Source organism: Oryctolagus cuniculus, chromosome 3 (assembly GCF_964237555.1).
Source record: "Oryctolagus cuniculus chromosome 3, mOryCun1.1, whole genome shotgun sequence".
NCBI lineage: Eukaryota > Metazoa > Chordata > Mammalia > Lagomorpha > Leporidae > Oryctolagus > Oryctolagus cuniculus.
In genome coordinates, this window is record NC_091434.1 from 181137575 (window position 1) to 181156403 (window position 18829).

An 18829-nucleotide genomic window follows, 5' to 3' on the forward strand; every position below is an offset into this window, starting at 1 on the left:
CATCCAGCAATCACGGTTCTGGGAGTGCAGTCCGAGTGTAAAGTGATCATACAGACCCATGAAGGGACGTGTGCAGGTGTTTTCAACGCTGACAAGAAACTGGAAGAAAATTGAATGTCTTCTCCTGAATAAGTGGTTATGGAGTACCACGCATCATTTAGAAGCAGCAAACTGTGCATGCAGAAAAATGGGGTGTTTCAGTCCCTTTGAAATGTGTGGAAAAATAAAAATTGAGGCCACATCAAGCCATCTTCATGTAATTTTGAATATATACAAATGGCTAGAGTTGAGTTCTCCTTTAAAAGGGTCACCGTGATCAGCCAGATGTTTTCCCCAGAGTTCTAAACCCAGGCTTAGAAAGAGCTAGGATGATCTTCATGGGTGGGGTGGGATGATGCCAGCAGGATTTGTGGTCTTTGAGGACCATTTATTCTCATCATGAGGATGGGAGAGGAAGAGGCGTGCAGGGAGAGGAAGGCATGTAGCAGACGAAACAGAAGAGGAATGAGAGCTGGGAGGCAGCTGTCCTGGACCCTGACCCAGGGGGTGCTGTATCAGAACTACTAGCCCATCACTTTTTTTTTTTTTTGACAGGCAGAATTAGACAGTGAGAGAGAGAGAGACAGAGAGAAAGGTCTTTCTTCCGTTGGTTCACTCCCCTAATGGCTGCTACAGCCAGTGCTGTGCCGATCTGAAGCCAGGAGCCAGGTGCTTCCTCCTGGTCTCCCATGTGGGTGCAGGGGCCCAAGCACTTGGACCATCCTCCACTGCCTTCCTGGGTTACATCAGAGAGCTGCACTGGAAGAGGAGCAACCGGGTCTAGAATCCGGGGTGCGGGTGCCGCAGGCGGAGGATTAGCCAAGTGAGCCATGGTGCCGGCCAGCCCACCACTTCTTGACTTGTACTAAACTCTCAGTAGCGTAAGGGGAACTAACATTTCGGTTCTGTGAATTGGCTTCTGGCACAGACTTACGGTGTTGAATCTGCTTCAGACAAATAGACCTACAGGTTGCAGGGTGAGTTTTGGAGGCATTTGGTTGAGATTCAATCAGTCCTCGGTCATCTGTATTTGATCAATTGTTCATTCTGGAAGGAAGTAAAAAACTTAACCTCTGCTCTGGTTCTATTGATAACAGTAAACAAAATTTTGTCCTTTTCAAGGAATGCACACCATCTTTGCTTTCTGTCCTTTCTCTTTGACCACATGTCCTGGCATCTGGGTAACTTTGTCATCAAAGGACCTGGAAGAGAATGAAACAGAAGCCATGGACAAAACCCAGGAGGGACCCAGACAAGGAGAAAGGCTTTGACCTGGAGATTGGCAAGGCCAGGACAAGGATTTGTCTTTTGTGCCCAGGATTCACTTGCGCTCAGAAGACAAAGGGTCACAAAGCACAGGTGATTTGTACCCATGGTTGCCTTGAAGCACCAATCTGTTTCAAAAATATTCTTTACCATTAATGTGAGCATTAGTTTCTAACTCAGGACTAAGCATTGCTTCTGGTTATTAACTACCTAATTATCTTTAAAAAAGCTTTTTGGGAAAAATATATTTCTGTTCGGGCTGGCATTGTGGTGCCGCTGATTAAGCTGTTGCTGGCAATGTCAGCATCCCCCGTCGGAGCAGTAATTTGAATTCCAGATGCTCTGCCCCATCAACCTTCCTGCTAACACTCCTAGGAAGGCAGCAAGTAGATGACTTGGGTCATCTACTTGTCAATTGTTCAAGGAGGTTGTTGTCTCCACACTGTGAGAGTTATATTGAATAGATAGATATGAATTTAGCAAAACGCAACAAGATGCACACCTCAAGAAACAACTTGTCTTAGGAAATCAGTATGACTGGAATCTTAAAAACACCTTGTTTCTTGTCCCAGGTCTCATACCTTCTGGTCTCGAACACTACTGAAGTGATTGTGTGTGTATTCCTTTGCTCCTCTATTTTAAGATAGAGATGTAAACTAAACCAAATCTTGCTTTAACCTTGATGTAAATGGGCAATGCCATAAACGTCTTCTGCAATGAATTTTCATTTGTATTTATGGCACTCAAACACACTGTTTATGTGTTTAGTTTTAGTTCATTAATTTTTACTGCTCTATGCCCTGACTCACAAGCATTTATCAATTTTTCTATTAGTGTATTTGTACATTTGGATTTTTTAAATACTTTTTCTGTTATAGGTAATGTTAGACGGAAATACTGAATTTTCTTGTCTTGGTTTTCACATATTGAAATTGCTCTAGGAAAGAGATGTTTAAGGTAGGGGCTGATAGATAGTGGATGAACACATCCTAAACTTTATTAGACAATGTCAAATTGTTTCCCCAAGTAGATGGAAAGGCCTTGTTGATGCTTTGCCTTGGCAACACTTGATATGATTTTTTTCAGCCATTCTTGTGTGTGTATATCTCATTTTCCCTCATTATTCATGAAATTTTGTAATGATTATTTGTTTAATGAGCAATAAGATTTCCTCTTTTTGAGGGATTTAACGGTAATTTTTTTCTCCATTCTGTTTATTTCTTGAATTGAGTCCTTTGGACCTAATTCATGTCAGCTGATCAGCTTCCTTCTCTGTTGCCTGCTCCCCACGGTGGTGCTGCCGTTACTCTGCCTTTGAAGAGTTCTCTTTCTTTCTCTAGAATGATCTGTTCAAAGCAGGGTCCGATGAAGCTCCCATTTTAGTTTTCTTTGATCCAACCTGACAGAACTGGACATACCCTTCCCTGAGCTCCCAAGAAACTTCTTCTTTTTAAAATATTTATTTATTTATTTGAAAGTCAGTGTTGCAGAGAACAAGGCAGAGGCAGAAAGAGAGAGAGGTTTTCCACTCACTGGTTCACTCCCCAGATGGCTGCAGTGGCCAGTGCTGGGTCAGGCCAACACCAGAGGCTTCATCCAGGTCTTCCAGGTGGGTGTAGGGGCCCGCAGCGCACTGGCCGCAGCGGCCATTGGAGGGTGAACCAACGGCAAAGGAAGACCTTTCTCTCTGTCTCTCTCACTGTCCACTCTGCCTGTCAAAAAAAAAAAAAAAAAAGAAGTGGAGCATCCGGGACTCGAACAGGTGCCCACTTGGGTTGCTGGCACTGCAGGTGGCAGCCTCACCTGCTTTGCCACAGTGCCAGCCACAGAACTTCTTCTTATAATATCATTTAATATTATATTACCTTCTATAAGGAGGCTTCAAATGGTCTGTGGAAAATGAGATTAAAAGGTAAGTTTATTTTCCTGCAAAATAAATTTTGAAATCCATACATATGTGGGTTCTTCAAAAGGTTCACAAGGAGCTAGGCACTTGCTGTAGTGGTCAAGATGCCCATGTCACACATCAGAGTGTCAGGGTTCAGTACCCAGCTCCGGCTCGGACCCCAGCTCTGGCTAATGCAGAAGCTGTGATGGTCAGGTACGTGAGTTCTGCCTCCCCCATGTGCAATGTGGATGGAGTTCCAGCCTCCCAGACCTGGACTTGCTGCTAGTGCCTGCTAAGCTGTGAAGGCAGCAACAGCTGTGTGAGCAGTCACGCACCCTTCGAAGGGAGGCTGGGGCCAGTCAAGGAAATGTGCTGTCACTGAGTCAGGGGCCGGTGAAGGCACAGCTGGTACACTCACCGTGACGACTCTTCCACACAGCTTTCAGCTGAGAAGCACAGGTGTGCACACTTTAATAATGATCGATAGAATCCAGAAACTGGAGGAGAGACAGAGAGGGAGAGAGAGTTGTGTCCTGGATGCCATGTATATTGTCCTGTACCCTGAGGTCTGCAGCCACTTTTGTGCCTTGTTTCCCCACTATTGGATTTCTGCTCCCTTCCTCCGTTTTGACCGCCCCTTTCTATTCAACAAGAACTGTCATTTGCAATTTTTTCCCTTTAGATTCATGTTCTTTTAAGTTGGGTTTCTGGTGTTTTCTACCAGCCGAATGCACCTCTCATTTCCTGAGCTGGGTGCAGGCTGAGTTTGTGTTCAAAGGAAAGTGAACTTTGAGCACTGTGGATTGGCTGCTGGCACAGAAATACAGGGCCGAGTCCCCCAGGTCAGTGAACTGGATCTCCACGCTGCAGGGTGAGTTTGTGGGACATTGAGCTGAAAATCGCTCATTGATCACTTCTGTTTTCTCAATAATTTCTTCATCCTGGAAGTAAACCAAAAACTTGAGTTCCTCTTCTGGCTTCTGACGATACCAATAAACACTTCTGTGTCCTTTTGCAGGGACACAGTCCATCTTTGCTGTCTGTGCCTTTCCCTTGAGCAGATGTCTGGGAGTCTGGGTGACCTCTGTGTCCAGGGAGCCTGTGGAGGGAGGAGACAGAAGCTGGAGGAGAAGCCCCTGAGGGAGCCTGGGAGAGCAGCCACAGGAGGCTGAGCAGCCCGTGGGACTGGCATGCGCTGGTGCAGAGCAGGGCCTCACCTGCTCCCCAGAGACACAGGGCCCCCCAGCAGAGCAGACTGAGGCGCATGGTGTGTGCAGGAGGAGAGGAGTGGCAGGGGGCTCTTCCTGCAAGGCTTTCTCCTCCCAGCAGTCACCTCCCTGTGACGTCCTCACTCCCATGGGCTTCACCCTTGCCCTGCACGTGGGCCACACACATGTCCTAGGCTGTGGGAGGGGAGGGTGTGTTTCAGCTGATGAGAACAACTGGTGTGATTCTAGCCCAGTTCCTCCTTCATGTGATGAAATCTTTCACTCTTTTTGCATGAAAGTCATTTTCATGTTATTTATTCATTGAGTTATTAACAGCATATTTTGTCATCTTCCTTTCATCTCAAGTAATAAGTCACAAATTTAATGTATATCATGCATGAATCTCAAAATTTCTTTGATCTGAGTTAACCTAATTTCATATTCATTTTTTATTTATTATTTAATGCACACTTGCATCAAAGACTTTGCTAAACTTATATAATCACAAAGCAGCTACTTTACATTAAGAATTAGATGCAGGACCACTTTAAACATATTTACAACAATTATGAGTGCATGGAGAGGAACAATGCAATGAGTCTTTTTGTTTGTTTAAAAGAGGAATTATCGCTGAGACTTTCTAGCCCATGTTACACTTGTAGATTCCGTTTTACTTTCTCTACCATGTTCATGTAACTAAGCCTGAATTATTATTTGTGTTTTTTTTTATTAGAGTGAGACAGAGATCCACCAATCACACCTCAAATGCGTCCAACACATGTGCGTGAATCAGACAAAAGCCAGGAGGTGGGAACACAGTCTGAGCCTCCCATGTGGTTGGCAGGGACCCATCACTGCAATGGCCGGGACCTACTGAGCCATCAGTGATGCCTCCAGGAAGCAGTCAGGAGTCAGGAGCCAGGTATTGAACCCAGGTTCTCTGATATGGGAGGCAGGCATCTGAATCTGCCAGACTAACCACCTACTTAAATAAGTTGTATATTTTAGAACACTTTGCTGCTCTCTGCAAAGTTGAGCATACTGACCGTTCTCCATGCCCACTGTAGCCCCATGGGTAGCCACCTGCATATTGACCTCCAGTGCTGTACGGCTGCAGATCTGATGCGTGTGGACTGCAGGTGGAGGGAGAACAGAACGTAGACTGGGCCAGCAGGGCGATGCACCCAAATGCTTCACTCTAAGTCATGTGCTTGAATGTGGAATACGCCCTTTAGTTTTAAAAGTCACAGGTTTATTTTCAGAAACAAAATAAACCTCAACCTCATCTTGATGTGTACCTTGCAGGATTTCCAAGTTTTATGAAATGTTTGAATGAGCAAAGCTTGCCATAGAGCAGAGGAGCACTAACACTTGAGGCCGACGCTGTGAGCGTCAGTGTGGTCGCTGGTGATCATGCCTTCAGAGGTGGAGACTTCAACTGAGACATTTTAAATTTTTTTAAATTTATTTGACAGGTAGAGTTATAGACAGTGAGAGAGAGAGAGAGAGAGACAGAGAGAAAGGTCTTCCTTCTGTTGGTTCACTCCCCAAATGGCCGCTACAGCTGGCGGTGCGCTGATCTGAAGCCAGGAGCCAGGTGCCTCCTCCTGGTCTCCCATGGGGTGCAGGGCCCAAGCACTTGGGCCATCCTCCACTGCATTTCCGGGCCACAGCAGAGAGCTGGCCTGGAAGAGGAGCAACCAGGACTAGAACCTGGCACCCATATGGGATGCTGGCACTGCAGGTGGAGGATTAACCAAGTGAGCCACAGCGCCAGCCCTGTGAGAATATGTTTTAGTAATTAAATTCCTTAGGAATGTTTAAAAAGTACATTCATGATGATTTTGTTAAAATCAACTTAGGAAAAAAGCATGCAAAATTTTAATGGTAAAAACTGTGAAGTTGTACTGAAAGAAACTTTAACGAAAACCTCCAATAGGTCCAATTCCTTGCTAATGTGCCTGAGACATAACAATTGTTTGTCCAAGTTTTTGAGTCCCTGCTACCAATGTGGGAGATAGGATGGAGTTTTTGGCTCCGGACTTCATCCACGCCCAGTCCTGGCTCTGTGGCTATTTGGGGAGAGAAACAGTAGATGAAGCATCTCTCTGTCTGTCTATGTCACTCTGCCTTTCATATCATTGATGGTCATTTTTTCTAACCCAAAGACCTCAGTGCAGATATATAGGAGAACATAAGGAGAATATCTATAATTGATTGTCATGGTAGTCACATGAGTATACAATTTGTCAAATTCTAATGAAATTTACATTTAAGTAGTTGTATTTTGTCTCATGTATCATATTCATAAAGTTGATTTTAAAAAATCTCTTAGATTTTTATTCCAGCATTATTTATTTATTTCAGGGATTATTTCAGGAGCAGGAGTTGTTGGCAGTTTCTGCTAAATCTCCAGTGCACACACAGCTGTGCGGGGCAGCCATTCAACCCTCAAGGAGAGGCTGAGTCTGGGTGAAGGACATGCATTGGATTGCAGGGTCAGGATCCATGTGATGAGCTGATGTGCTCATCATCTGTACCCCTAAATGTGTCGTTTTTCCCGGTGAAAAGTCAGAATTATACATGTCAATAAACACTGTTAGAAACCAGAGAGAGAGAATGGCGCACTCTGATATTCTTTGCCTGCTATGGCATACCCTGGCAATTTTTTTTTGCTTTCCTTCTCCAGCCTGTAGATTTCTGTACCCATGTACATGCTAAAAACCACATTCTTCTCACTTTGAGCTGTCATCTACATTTCATCCTTTGGATTTATGCTCTTACACGTTGGGTTTCTGGTGTTTTCTAGCAGCCGAATGCACCACTCATTTCCTGCGCTGGGTGCAGGCTGAGTTTGTGTTCAAAGGAAAGTGAACTTTGAGCACTGTGGATTGGCTGCTGGCACAGAAATACAGGGCCGAGTCCCCCAGGTCAGTGGACTGGATCTCCACGCTGCAGGGTGAGTTTGTGGGACATTGAGCTGAAAATCGCTCATTGATCACTTCTGTTTTGTCCAGAATTTCTTCATCCCGAAAGTACACCACAAATTTTATCTCTTCTTCTGGCTTCTTAAGATACCAATAAACATAACTGTGTCCTTCTGCAGGGACACAGTCCATCTTTGCTGTCTGTGCCTTTCCTTTGAGCAGATGTCTGGGAGTCTGGGTGACCTCTGTGTCCATGGAGCCTGTGGAGGGAGGAGACAGAAGCTGGAGCAGAAGCCCCTGAGGGAGCCTGGGAGAGCAGCCACAGGAGGCTGAGCAGCCCGTGGGACTGGCATGCGCTGGTGCAGAGCAGGGCCTCACCTGCTCCCCAGAGACACAGGGCCCCCCAGCAGAGCAGACTGAGGCGCATGGTGTGTGCAGGAGGAGAGAAGTGGCAGGGGCTCTTCCTGCAAGGCTTTCTCCTCCCAGCAGTCACCTCCCTGTGACGTCCTCACTCCCATGGGCTTCACCCTTGCCCTGCACGTGGGCCACACACATGTCATAGGCTGGGGGAGGGGAGGGTGTGTGTTAGCCGATGAGCACAACTGGTGACAATTGTTGCCTACTTTGATTTTCTTTTTTGACTTATTCTCACTCTATTTGTAATGAAAATCGTTTTCATGTTGTTCATTTATTTGCTGGTTAACATTGCTATTTTGTCTCTTTCTTTCTCTCCCTGGCCATGAATCATACGCTTAAGTGTATGGTATGCAAAGACTGCTCACTTTCTTTGTACTAGAATAAACACCTTGTATGTACATTTTCTGTTAACAATTTGAAGCACACTGTACCAATCATAATCACAGAGCAGTACTTTACATTTAGGAATTAAATATTGGACAACCAGAAAACATGCTGTGCATAAAAGAAATAATGAAATTGATGTCTCTGTTGATTAAAAGAGAAATTGTCACATTGGTTTTGTGGTCTGTGTTATACTTAGAGATGCCATTTTTCTTACTTCATCATGTCCAGGTAATCATAAGCAAGTGATAAATTTTGTCGTTCTTTTTCATTTGCGAGAGACAGAGAGTCAATACAAAAGTTATGCATGGTTCTGGACCAGATCAAAGTTTGGGACGAATTCCAGGCCTCCCATGTGGGTTGCAGGGATCCACGCACTTGAGCCATCACTGCTGCCTCCCAGGGTCTGTGTAGCAGGAAGCTGGAGTCAGGAGGCAGAGCCTGAATCCAGATCCTCTGGTGGGGATGCATGCATCTTTATTGCAATAAACTCTAGTTTTCACGTCCCATTTTGAACTTGAGCATCAGTGGCAAAGGGCCCTCGTGTCTCTGTTGCTCTCCTGCATTGACCTCCAGTGTTATCAGTCTGCAGAGTGCTGGAGGCAGCCTGCAGGGTAGCGAGTGCAGAATGAAGACGGGGCAAGCAGAGCTGATGCATCCAGTTCTGTGCTCTAGGTCTCGTGTTGAATGTTGACTACACCCTGTAATTTTTTGTCACAGGTTTATTTATTTATTTATTTATTTATTGACAGGCAGAGTGGACAGTGAGAGAGAAAGACAGGGAGAAAGGTCTTCCTTTACCGTTGGTTCACCCTCCGATGGCCACAGAGGCCAGTACGCTTTGGCCAGCGCACCCCGCTGATCTGAATCCAGGAGCCAGGTGCTTCTCCTGGTCTCCCATGGGGTGCAGGGCCCAAGCACTTGGGCCATCCTCCACTGCCCTCCCTGCCCACAGCAGAGAGCTGGACTGGAAGAGGGGCAACTGGGACAGAATCTGGCAACCTGACAGAAACTAGAACCTGGTGTGCCGGAGGATTAGCCTAGTGAGCCGCGTTGGCCCGTCACAGGTTTATGTTTAGTAACAAGTATGCTGCGTGTTACTGTGCACATTGCAGTGTTACCCAATGTTTCAGAAGTGTGTGAATGTGCGTATTTAGAGCACAAGGGTAGTAGCACTCAGGTGGGTCTCCTGGGACGAGGGACTGACATTGTGAGCTCCCACGTGGTGCTGCGGCTACGGCCTTAGGTGGAATATGCTGAGACAGCCTCAACGAGTGAGGCATTGGGAACCGATGTGCAAAGGTGGAAAATAGATCTTAGCAAGGACCTTCCTCGTGAGTGTTTAGGAAGACCTTCGATTCCAATCCACCTCCATGATCACGTGCTGGGAGGTGGTAGATTTTGGCTCAAGTACTTGAACCTGAGAATCGTGGCTCCTGATGTCAGCAGGGCACACACCTAGCTGTTGTGGCCATTTAGGGAGTGACCCAGCAGATGCAAAATTTCTCTCGCGTGTGCTCTCTCTCTCTCTCTATGTCTCACACACATTCTATTTCTCTTTCCCTCATTTACCATTTTAATAATAAATTAGATAAATAAATAAACAAAACCTTTATCAAAAACCCAATACTCGAGTACTCAAACAATATATTTCACTTTGTGTTTCTATGGGGGTGCAAACTGTTGAAATCCTTACTTAATGCATACTAAACTGATCCTCTGTAAAAAAAAAAAAAAAAGAAAAAAAAAAAAAGAAATTATCAATTCCCAACTTGACTCTCACTGGGATTAAACATGACAATAGGTCTGCTCTGATTTCATCATCATTTAAAAAAATCATCTATTATTTTTCACTTTATGTTTCTGTGTGGGAGCAAACTGTTGAAATCCATACTTAATGTATACTAAGCTGATCTTCTGTATATTAAGATAATCGAAAATGAATCATGATGTGAATGGAAGGGGAGAGGGAGTGGGAAAGGGGAGGGTTGTGGGTGGGAGGGACGGTATGGGGGGGAAGCCATTGTAATCCATAAGTCGTACTTTGGAAAATTATATGCATTAAATAAAAGTTTAAAAAAAAAAAAAAAACCCAATACCTCAGTAAAAAAGAACGGAGGAACCGTTGGGGAAATATGTAATTGATTTCCATGGCAGTCACATGCGTTCAAAATTCAGTGAAATGGACAGTTACAATACACACATTTTATCGTATTTATCATATGACTCAATGATGTTGCTTTAGAATTGCTTGATGGGAGTATTCCAGGGGACAGGAGTTGCTCAGAGCCTCTGCTAAGGTTCCAGGGCATTGGACAGCTGTGAGAAGCGGTCATGAAACCCTCTAAGAAGGCTTGGGTCCAGGTCAGTATGTGCTGGATGCCAGGTCAGGGCCCACGGGCTCATCATCCTTACTGTGAACACCTGGGTTTCCCAGGTGAGAAGCATAGAATGAGATATGTTACAGGGATTGTTACAATCCAGAAACAGAAGACAGCACTGTGCTGGTATACCTTCTGTACTTTTCTGTACTGGCGACATCACCCTCTTTTTTGCCTGCGTTTGCTTTTCTTGAATTTCTGTTCCCATCCTCTGTTGTAAACACTCCTTACATCTCACATAGGGCTGTCATTTACAACTTCTTTTTCCTTCAGACAAATGCTCTTACAAGTAGCGTTTCTGGTGTTTTCTACCAGCCTAATGTACCACTCATTTCCTGAGCTGGTGCAGGCTGAGTTTGTGTTCAGAGGAAAGCAAACTTTGAGCACTGTGGATTGGCTGCTGGCACAGAAATACAGGGCCGAGTCCCCCAGGTCAGTGGACTGGATCTCCACGCTGCAGGGTGAGTTTTTGGGACATTGAGCTGAAAATCGCTCATTGATCACTTCTGTTTTCTCAATAATTGCTTCATTCTGGAGGTACACCAAAAACTTGAGTTCCTCTTCTGGCTTCTTACGATACCAATAGACATGAATATGTCCTTTTGCAGGGACACAGTCCATCTTTGCTGTCTGTGCCTTTCCCTTGAGCAGATGTCTGGGAGTCTGGGTGACCTCTGTGTCCATGGAGCCTGTGGAGGGAGGAGACAGAAGCTGGAGGAGAAGCCCCTGAGGGAGCCTGGGAGAGCAGCCACAGGAGGCTGAGCAGCCCGTGGGACTGGCATGCGCTGGTGCAGAGCAGGGCCTCACCTGCTCCCCAGAGACACAGGGCCCCCCAGCAGAGCAGACTGAGGCGCATGGTGTGTGCAGGAGGAGAGGAGTGGCAGGGGGCTCTTCCTGTAAGGCTTTCTCCTCCCAGCAGTCACCTCCCTGTGACGTCCTCACTCCCATGGGCTTCACCCTTGCCCTGCACGTGGGCCACACACATGTCCTAGGCTGTGGGAGTTGGAGTGTGTTTCAGCTAGTGAGGACAACTGGTGTGAGTTTCAGCTACTTTCATCTTTTTGTAACTTACTCGTTCACTCTTTTTGTATAAGCTCATCTGCTCATTTTCTTGTCATTTTTGCACTGACTTGTAACATTGCCTATTTGTTTCTTTCCATCTGAGTTCATCAATCAAATCAGTGCACTGTATGCATGTGTTTCTAAATTTCTTTGTACTAAAGTAAACTTATCTTTATGTTGCTTTTCTAATAACCAGTTGATAGACGCTTTCACCAATCATAGACTTTGCTACTTTCTATTAAGAATTAAATGGGGGAAAACGTAATAGATATAATGACAAATACATATGCATGAATAGAGGAAATAAAACGAGATATTTTTACTTATAGAAAAGATAAATTATCTCTGGGATTTTATAATCCAGGTTATACTTTGAGTCCATTTTGCTTTCTCTTTCATGTTCATGGAATCATAAGCCTGACTTCCTTTGTTGTTCTTGCTCTTGTATTACATAGAGAGAAGGGTCCCTGTCTACCTGTTCACTCATGAAATGCCTGTGACATATTTGGTCTGATCAGACCAACCCTGAGAGGTGGTAGCACAGTCTAAGCTATCCATGTGGTTGGCAGGGACCCAACTGCTCCAGCCACCACTGATGCCTCCTAGGTTCTGCATTGTCAGGAAGCTGGAGTTGGGAGCCAGCTAGATATATTTAAGACGTGTTTATATTTAAAAGTCAGAGTTACAGAGACAGAGGTGGAAACAGAGAGAAACAGAGATAGAGAGAGAGAGATTTTATCTGCTGGTTCACTCTCCACATGGCCACATTGGCTGGTGTGGGCTAGGTTAAGCCAGGAGCCAAGAGCTTCATCTGGGTCCCTCATGAGTAAGACAGGGGCCAAGCACTTGGGCCCACCTTTGCTGCTTTTCCCAGGCCATTAGCAGGCAGCTGGATCAGAAGTGGAGCAGCTGAGACAGGAACCATCTGCCTACAGGTTGCAGGCATCACAGCCGGTGGCGTAAGCTGCTCTGCCACAACACCAGCCTAGGAGCCAGGTATTGAACTGGTATTATGATATGGGATGCGTGTGTCTTTAATGGATAGGCCAACTGCCCCTCTTAGTGAACTCTATTTTAAATAACATTTTGAAGTTCACAACAAAATTAAGCAGAGTGAGTTCTCACACCCCCTCTCTGCCCCCTTCCCTGCCTCCTTGATACTGACCTTCCATTAAGACTGCAGACCTGGTGGGTGTGGCTACAAGGGGAGCCAGAACAGTAGCTGGCTCACTCCAAGTCCTGTGCTTGGGTTAGAACACACCCCTTAATTCTGCAGCTCACAGGTTTATTTTCAGAAGCAAAATGAGCCTCATCTCGATGTGTACCCCCTCTGATTTCCAAGGTGTGTGAAACGTGTGAGTGAGCGTGTCTCACTTTAGAGCAGAAGAGCACTGACACTTAGGAGTTTCTGCGGGAAATGAGGCTGACACGTTGAGCTTCAGTTTGGTTGCTGGTGGTCACTGCTTCCTGGTGCAACAGGCTGAGGCAGAGAATTCAACGGAGACATCAAGAGGAAATTGGAACTGAAGTGAAACCTTGTAAGAATATATTTTAGTAAGTGAATTCTTGATGAGAGTTTAACAAGTACATTCATGATAATTCTATTGAAACAAACGGGACAAACGTACCCACATTTTTAATGGTAAAAACTGAGGTAGTACTGAAGAAAATTAATAAAAACCTCCAATTGCGATGCAACTCCGAGCTAATGTGTGAGATGTAGCAGGTGGTACCTCGCATGTCTGAGTCCCTCTCACCATTGTAGGAGATCAGATGGAGTCCCTGGCTCTTGGCTCCAGCTCTGCTGAACTCTGGCTGTTGGAGCCATTTGAGTAGTGAATCAGCAGATGGAAGATCTCTTTGTCTCTGCCTTTCAAATCAATTAAGTAATCCATCAATAAATCTAATTAAGAAACCCAAAGATCTCAGTGAAGAGACACATGAGAACGCATGGAGAGTATCTAACTGATTGTCAGAGCAGCCACATGAGTATAAAATCTGTCAAACTGCATCATATATGTTTCCATTGAAAGTAGATTCATCTAATTTCATGGATCGTATGGCTCAAACAGTTGCTTTAATAACTGCATGGTGGGAGTTTCCACGGGGCAGGCACTGCTGAGAGATTCTGCTGAGTCTCAGGGCAGGTACATCTCTATGAAGCAGTCGCTACCCCTGAATGTGGGACTCCATCCAGGTGAAGGAACTGTACTGGGTCACAGGTCCATGGTCAGTGTAAAAGATAGGGCTGTTGTGGTCATCAGCCTTACTCCTGAATGCACGGTTTTCCTAGGAGAAAAGAACAAAATTATACATTCTAATAAAGACCGTTAGAAGAGAGAGAGAGAGAGAGAGAGAGAGAGAGAGAGAGAGAGAGAGATCCTGGAATACCTTGTCTGGTGTTCTGTACCCTGGGAACTGTGAGCACCTTTGTAGTCTTCCTTCCCCATTCATACCACATTCTGCTCACCTAGAATTGCCATCTACAGTTTGTTTTCTTCAGATTTATGAGAGTTGTTGTGTTTCTGGTGTTTTATAATAGCAGAATGCACCACTCATTTCCTGAGCTGGTGCAGGCTGAGTTTGTGTTCAAAGGAAAGTGAACTTTGAGCACTGTGGATTGGCTGCTGGCACAGAAATACAGGGCCGAGTCCCCCAGGTCAGTGGACTGGATCTCCACGCTGCAGGGTGAGTTTGTGGGACATTGAGCTGAAAATCGCTCATTGATCATTTCTGCTTTCTCATTAATTTCTTCATCCAGGAAGTAAACCAAAAACTTGAGTTCCTCTTCTGGCTTCTGACGATACCAATAAACATATCTGTGTCCTTTTGCAGGGACACAGTCCATCTTTGCTGTCTGTGCCTTTCCCTTGAGCAGATGTCTGGGAGTCTGAGTGACCTCTGTGTCCATGGAGCCTGTGGAGGGAGGAGACAGAAGCTGGAGGAGAAGCCCCTGAGGGAGCCTGGGAGAGCAGCCACAGGAGGCTGAGCAGCCCGTGGGACTGGCATGCGCTGGTGCAGAGCAGGGCCTCACCTGCTCCCCAGAGACACAGGGCCCCCAGCAGAGCAGACTGAGGCGCATAGTGTGTGCAGGAGGAGAGGAGTGGCAGGGGGCTCTTCCTGCAAGGCTTTCTCCTCCCAGCAGTCACCTCCCTGTGACGTCCTCATTGCCCATGGACTTCACCCTTGCCCTGCACGTGGGCCACACAGGTGTCATAGGCTGTGGGAGGGGAGGGTGTGTGTTAGCTGGAGAGGACAACTGGTGTGATTGTAGCCCAGTTCCTCCTTCATGTGATGAAATCTTTCACTCTTTTTGCATGAAAGTCATTTTCATGTTATTTATTCATTGAGTTATTAACAGCATATTTTGTCATCTTCCTTTCATCTCAAGTAATAAGTCACAAATTTAATGTATATCATGCATGAATCTCAAAATTTCTTTGATCTGAGTTAACCTAATTTCATATTCATTTTTTATTTATTATTTAATGCACACTTGCATCAAAGACTTTGCTAAACTTATATAATCACAAAGCAGCTACTTTACTTTAAGAATTAGATGCAGGACCACTTTAAACATATTTACAACAATTATGAGTGCATGGAGAGGAACAATGCAATGAGTATTTTTGTTTGTTTAAAAGAGGAATTATCGCTGAGACTTTCTAACCCATGTTACACTTGTAGATTCCGTTTTACTTTCTCTACCATGTTCATGTAACTAAGCCTGAATTATTATTTGTGGTTTTTTTTTTATAGAGTGAGACAGAGATCCAGCAATCACACCTCAAATGCGTCCAACACATGTGCGTGAATCAGACAAAAGCCAGGAGGTGGGAACACAGTCTGAGCCTCCCATGTGGTTGGCAGGGACCCATCACTGCAATGGCCGGGACCTACTGAGCCATCAGTGATGCCTCCCCGGAAGCTGGAGTCAGGAGTCAGGAGTCAGAAGCCAGGTATTGAACCCAGGTTCTCTGATATGGGAGGCAGGCATCTGAATCTGCCAGACTAACCACCTACTTAAATAAGTTGTATGTTTTAGAACACTTTGCTGCTCTCTGCAAAGTTGAGCATACTGACCGTTCTCCATGCCCACTGTAGCCCCATGGGTAGCCACCTGCATATTGACCTCCAGTGCTGTACGGCTGCAGATCTGATGCGTGTGGACTGCAGGTGGAGGGAGAACAGAACGTAGACTGGGCCAGCAGGGCGATGCACCCAAATGCTTCACTCTAAGTCATGTGCTTGAATGTGGAATACGCCCTTTAGTTTTAAAAGTCACAGGTTTATTTTCAGAAACAAAATAAACCTCAACCTCATCTTGATGTGTACCTTGCAGGATTTCCAAGTTTTATGAAATGTTTGAATGAGCAAAGCTTGCCATAGAGCAGAGGAGCACTAACACTTGAGGCCGACGCTGTGAGCGTCAGTGTGGTCGCTGGTGATCATGCCTTCAGAGGTGGAGACTTCAACTGAGACATTTTAAATTTTTTAAAATTTATTTGACAGGTAGAGTTATAGACAGTGAGAGAGAGAGAGAGAGACAGAGAGAAAGGTCTTCCTTCTGTTGGTTCACTCCCCAAATGGCCGCTACAGCTGGCGGTGCGCTGATCTGAAGCCAGGAGCCAGGTGCCTCCTCCTGGTCTCCCATGGGGTGCAGGGCCCAAGCACTTGGGCCATCCTCCACTGCATTTCCGGGCCACAGCAGAGAGCTGGCCTGGAAGAGGAGCAACCAGGACTAGAACCTGGCACCCATATGGGATGCTGGCCCTGCAGGGGGAGGATTAACCAAGTGAGCCACGGCGCCAGCCCTGTGAGAATATGTTTTAGTAATTAAATTCCTTAGGAATGTTTAAAAAGTACATTCATGATGATTTTGTTAAAATCAACTTAGGAAAAAAGCATGCAAAATTTTAATGATAAAAACTGTGAAGTTGTACTGAAAGAAACTTTAATGAATACTTCCAATAGGTCCAATTCCTTGCTAATGTGCCTGAGACATAACAATTGTTTGCCCAAGTTTTTGAGTCCCTGCTACCAATGTGGGAGATAGGATGGAGTTTTTGGCTCCTGACTTCATCCACGCCCAGTCCTGGCTCTGTGGCTATTTTGGGAGAGAAACAGTAGATGAAGCATCTCTCTGTCTGTCTATGTCAGTCTTCCTTTCATATCATTGATGGTCATTTTTTCTAACCCGAAGACCTCAGTGCAGATATATAGGAGAACATAAGGAGAATATCTATAATTGATTGTCATGGTAGTCACATGAGTATACAATTTGTCAAATTCTAATGAAATTTACATTTAAGTAGTTGTATTTGTCTCATGTATCATATTCATAAAGTTGATTTTAAAAAATCTCTTAGATTTTATTTCATCATTATTTATTTATTTCAGGGATTATTTCAGGAGCAGGAGTTGTTGGGAGTTTCTGCTAAATCTCCAGTGCACACACAGCTGTGCGGGGCAGCCATTCAACCCTCAAGGAGAGGCTGAGTCTGGGTGAAGGACATGCATTGGATTGCAGGGTCAGGATCCATGTGATGAGCTGATGTGCTCATCATCTGTACCCCTAAATGTGTCGTTTTTCCCGGTGAAAAGTCAGAATTATACATGTCAATAAACACTGTTAGAAACCAGAGAGAGAGAATGGCGCACTCTGATATTCTTTGCCTGCTATGGCATACCCTGGCAATTTTTTTTTGCTTTCCTTCTCCAGCCTGTAGATTTCTGTACCCATGTACATGCTAAAAACCACATTCTTCTCACTTTGAGCTGTCATCTACATTTCATCCTTTGGATTTATGCTCTTACACGTTGGGTTTCTGGTGTTTTCTAGCAGCCGAATGCACCACTCATTTCCTGCGCTGGGTGCAGGCTGAGTTTGTGTTCAAAGGAAAGTGAACTTTGAGCACTGTGGATTGGCTGCTGGCACAGAAATACAGGGCCGAGTCCCCCAGGTCAGTGGACTGGATCTCCACGCTGCAGGGTGAGTTTGTGGGACATTGAGCTGAAAATCGAGAATTGATCACTTCTGTTTTGTCCAGAATTTCTTCATCCCGAAAGTACACCACAAATTTTATCTCTTCTTCTGGCTTCTTAAGATACCAATAAACATATCTGTGTCCTTCTGCAGTGACACAGTCCATCTTTGCTGTCTGTGCCTTTCCCTTGAGCAGATGTCTGGGAGTCTGGGTGACCTCTGTGTCCATGGAGCCTGTGGAGGGAGGAGACAGAAGCTGGAGCAGAAGCCCCTGAGGGAGCCTGGGAGAGCAGCCACAGCAGGCTGAGCAGCCCGTGGGACTGGCATGCGCTGGTGCAGAGCAGGGCCTCACCTGCTCCCCAGAGACACAGGGCCCCCCAGCAGAGCAGACTGAGGCGCATGGTGTGTGCAGGAGGAGAGGAGTGGCAGGGGGCTCTTCCTGTAAGGCTTTCTCCTCCCAGCAGTCACCTCCCTGTGACGTTCTCACTCCCATGGGCTTCACCCTTGCCCTGCACGTGGGCCACACACATGTCATAGGCTGTGGGAGGGGAGGGTGTGTGTTAGCTGATGAGCACAACTGGTGACAATTGTTGCCTACTTTGATTTTCTTTTTTGACTTATTCTCACTCTATTTGTAATGAAAATCGTTTTCATGTTGTTCATTTATTTGCTGGTTAACATTGCTATTTTGTCTCTTTCTTTCTCTCCCTGGCCATGAATCATACACTTAAGTGTATGGTATGCAAAGACTGCTCACTTTCTTTGTACTAGAATAAACACCTTGTATGTACATTTTCTGTTAACAATTTGAAGCACACTGTACCAATCATTATCACAGAGCAGTACTTTACATTTAGGAATTAAATATTGAAGTACCAGAAAACATGCTGTGCATAAAAGAAATAATGAAATTGATGTCTCTGTTGATTAAAAGAGAAATTGTCACATTGGTTTTGTGGTCTGTGTTATACTTAGAGATGCCATTTTTCTTACTTCATCATGTCCAGGTAATCATAAGCAAGTGATAAATTTTGTCGTTCTTTTTCATTTGCGAGAGACAGAGAGTCAATACAAAAGTTATGCATGGTTCTGGACCAGATCAAAGTTTGGGACGAATTCCAGGCCTCCCATGTGGGTTGCAGGGATCCACGCACTTGAGCCATCACTGCTGCCTCCCAGGGTCTGTGTAGCAGGAAGCTGGAGTCAGGAGGCAGAGCCTGAATCCAGATCCTCTGGTGGGGATGCATGCATCTTTATTGCAATAAACTGCA

The 18829-nt window shown here is 45.3% G+C and overlaps 1 gene segment (V, D, J or C); it reads right to left on the reverse strand.

Moving 5' to 3' along the window:
* Positions 1-7226: 7226 nt before the first annotated feature.
* On the reverse strand, positions 7227-7583 carry LOC108175651 (T cell receptor beta variable 16-like). The segment is given in 1 exon segment: positions 7227-7583. A coding segment is annotated over 1 exon segment (357 nt).
* Positions 7584-18829: the final 11246 nt, after the last annotated feature.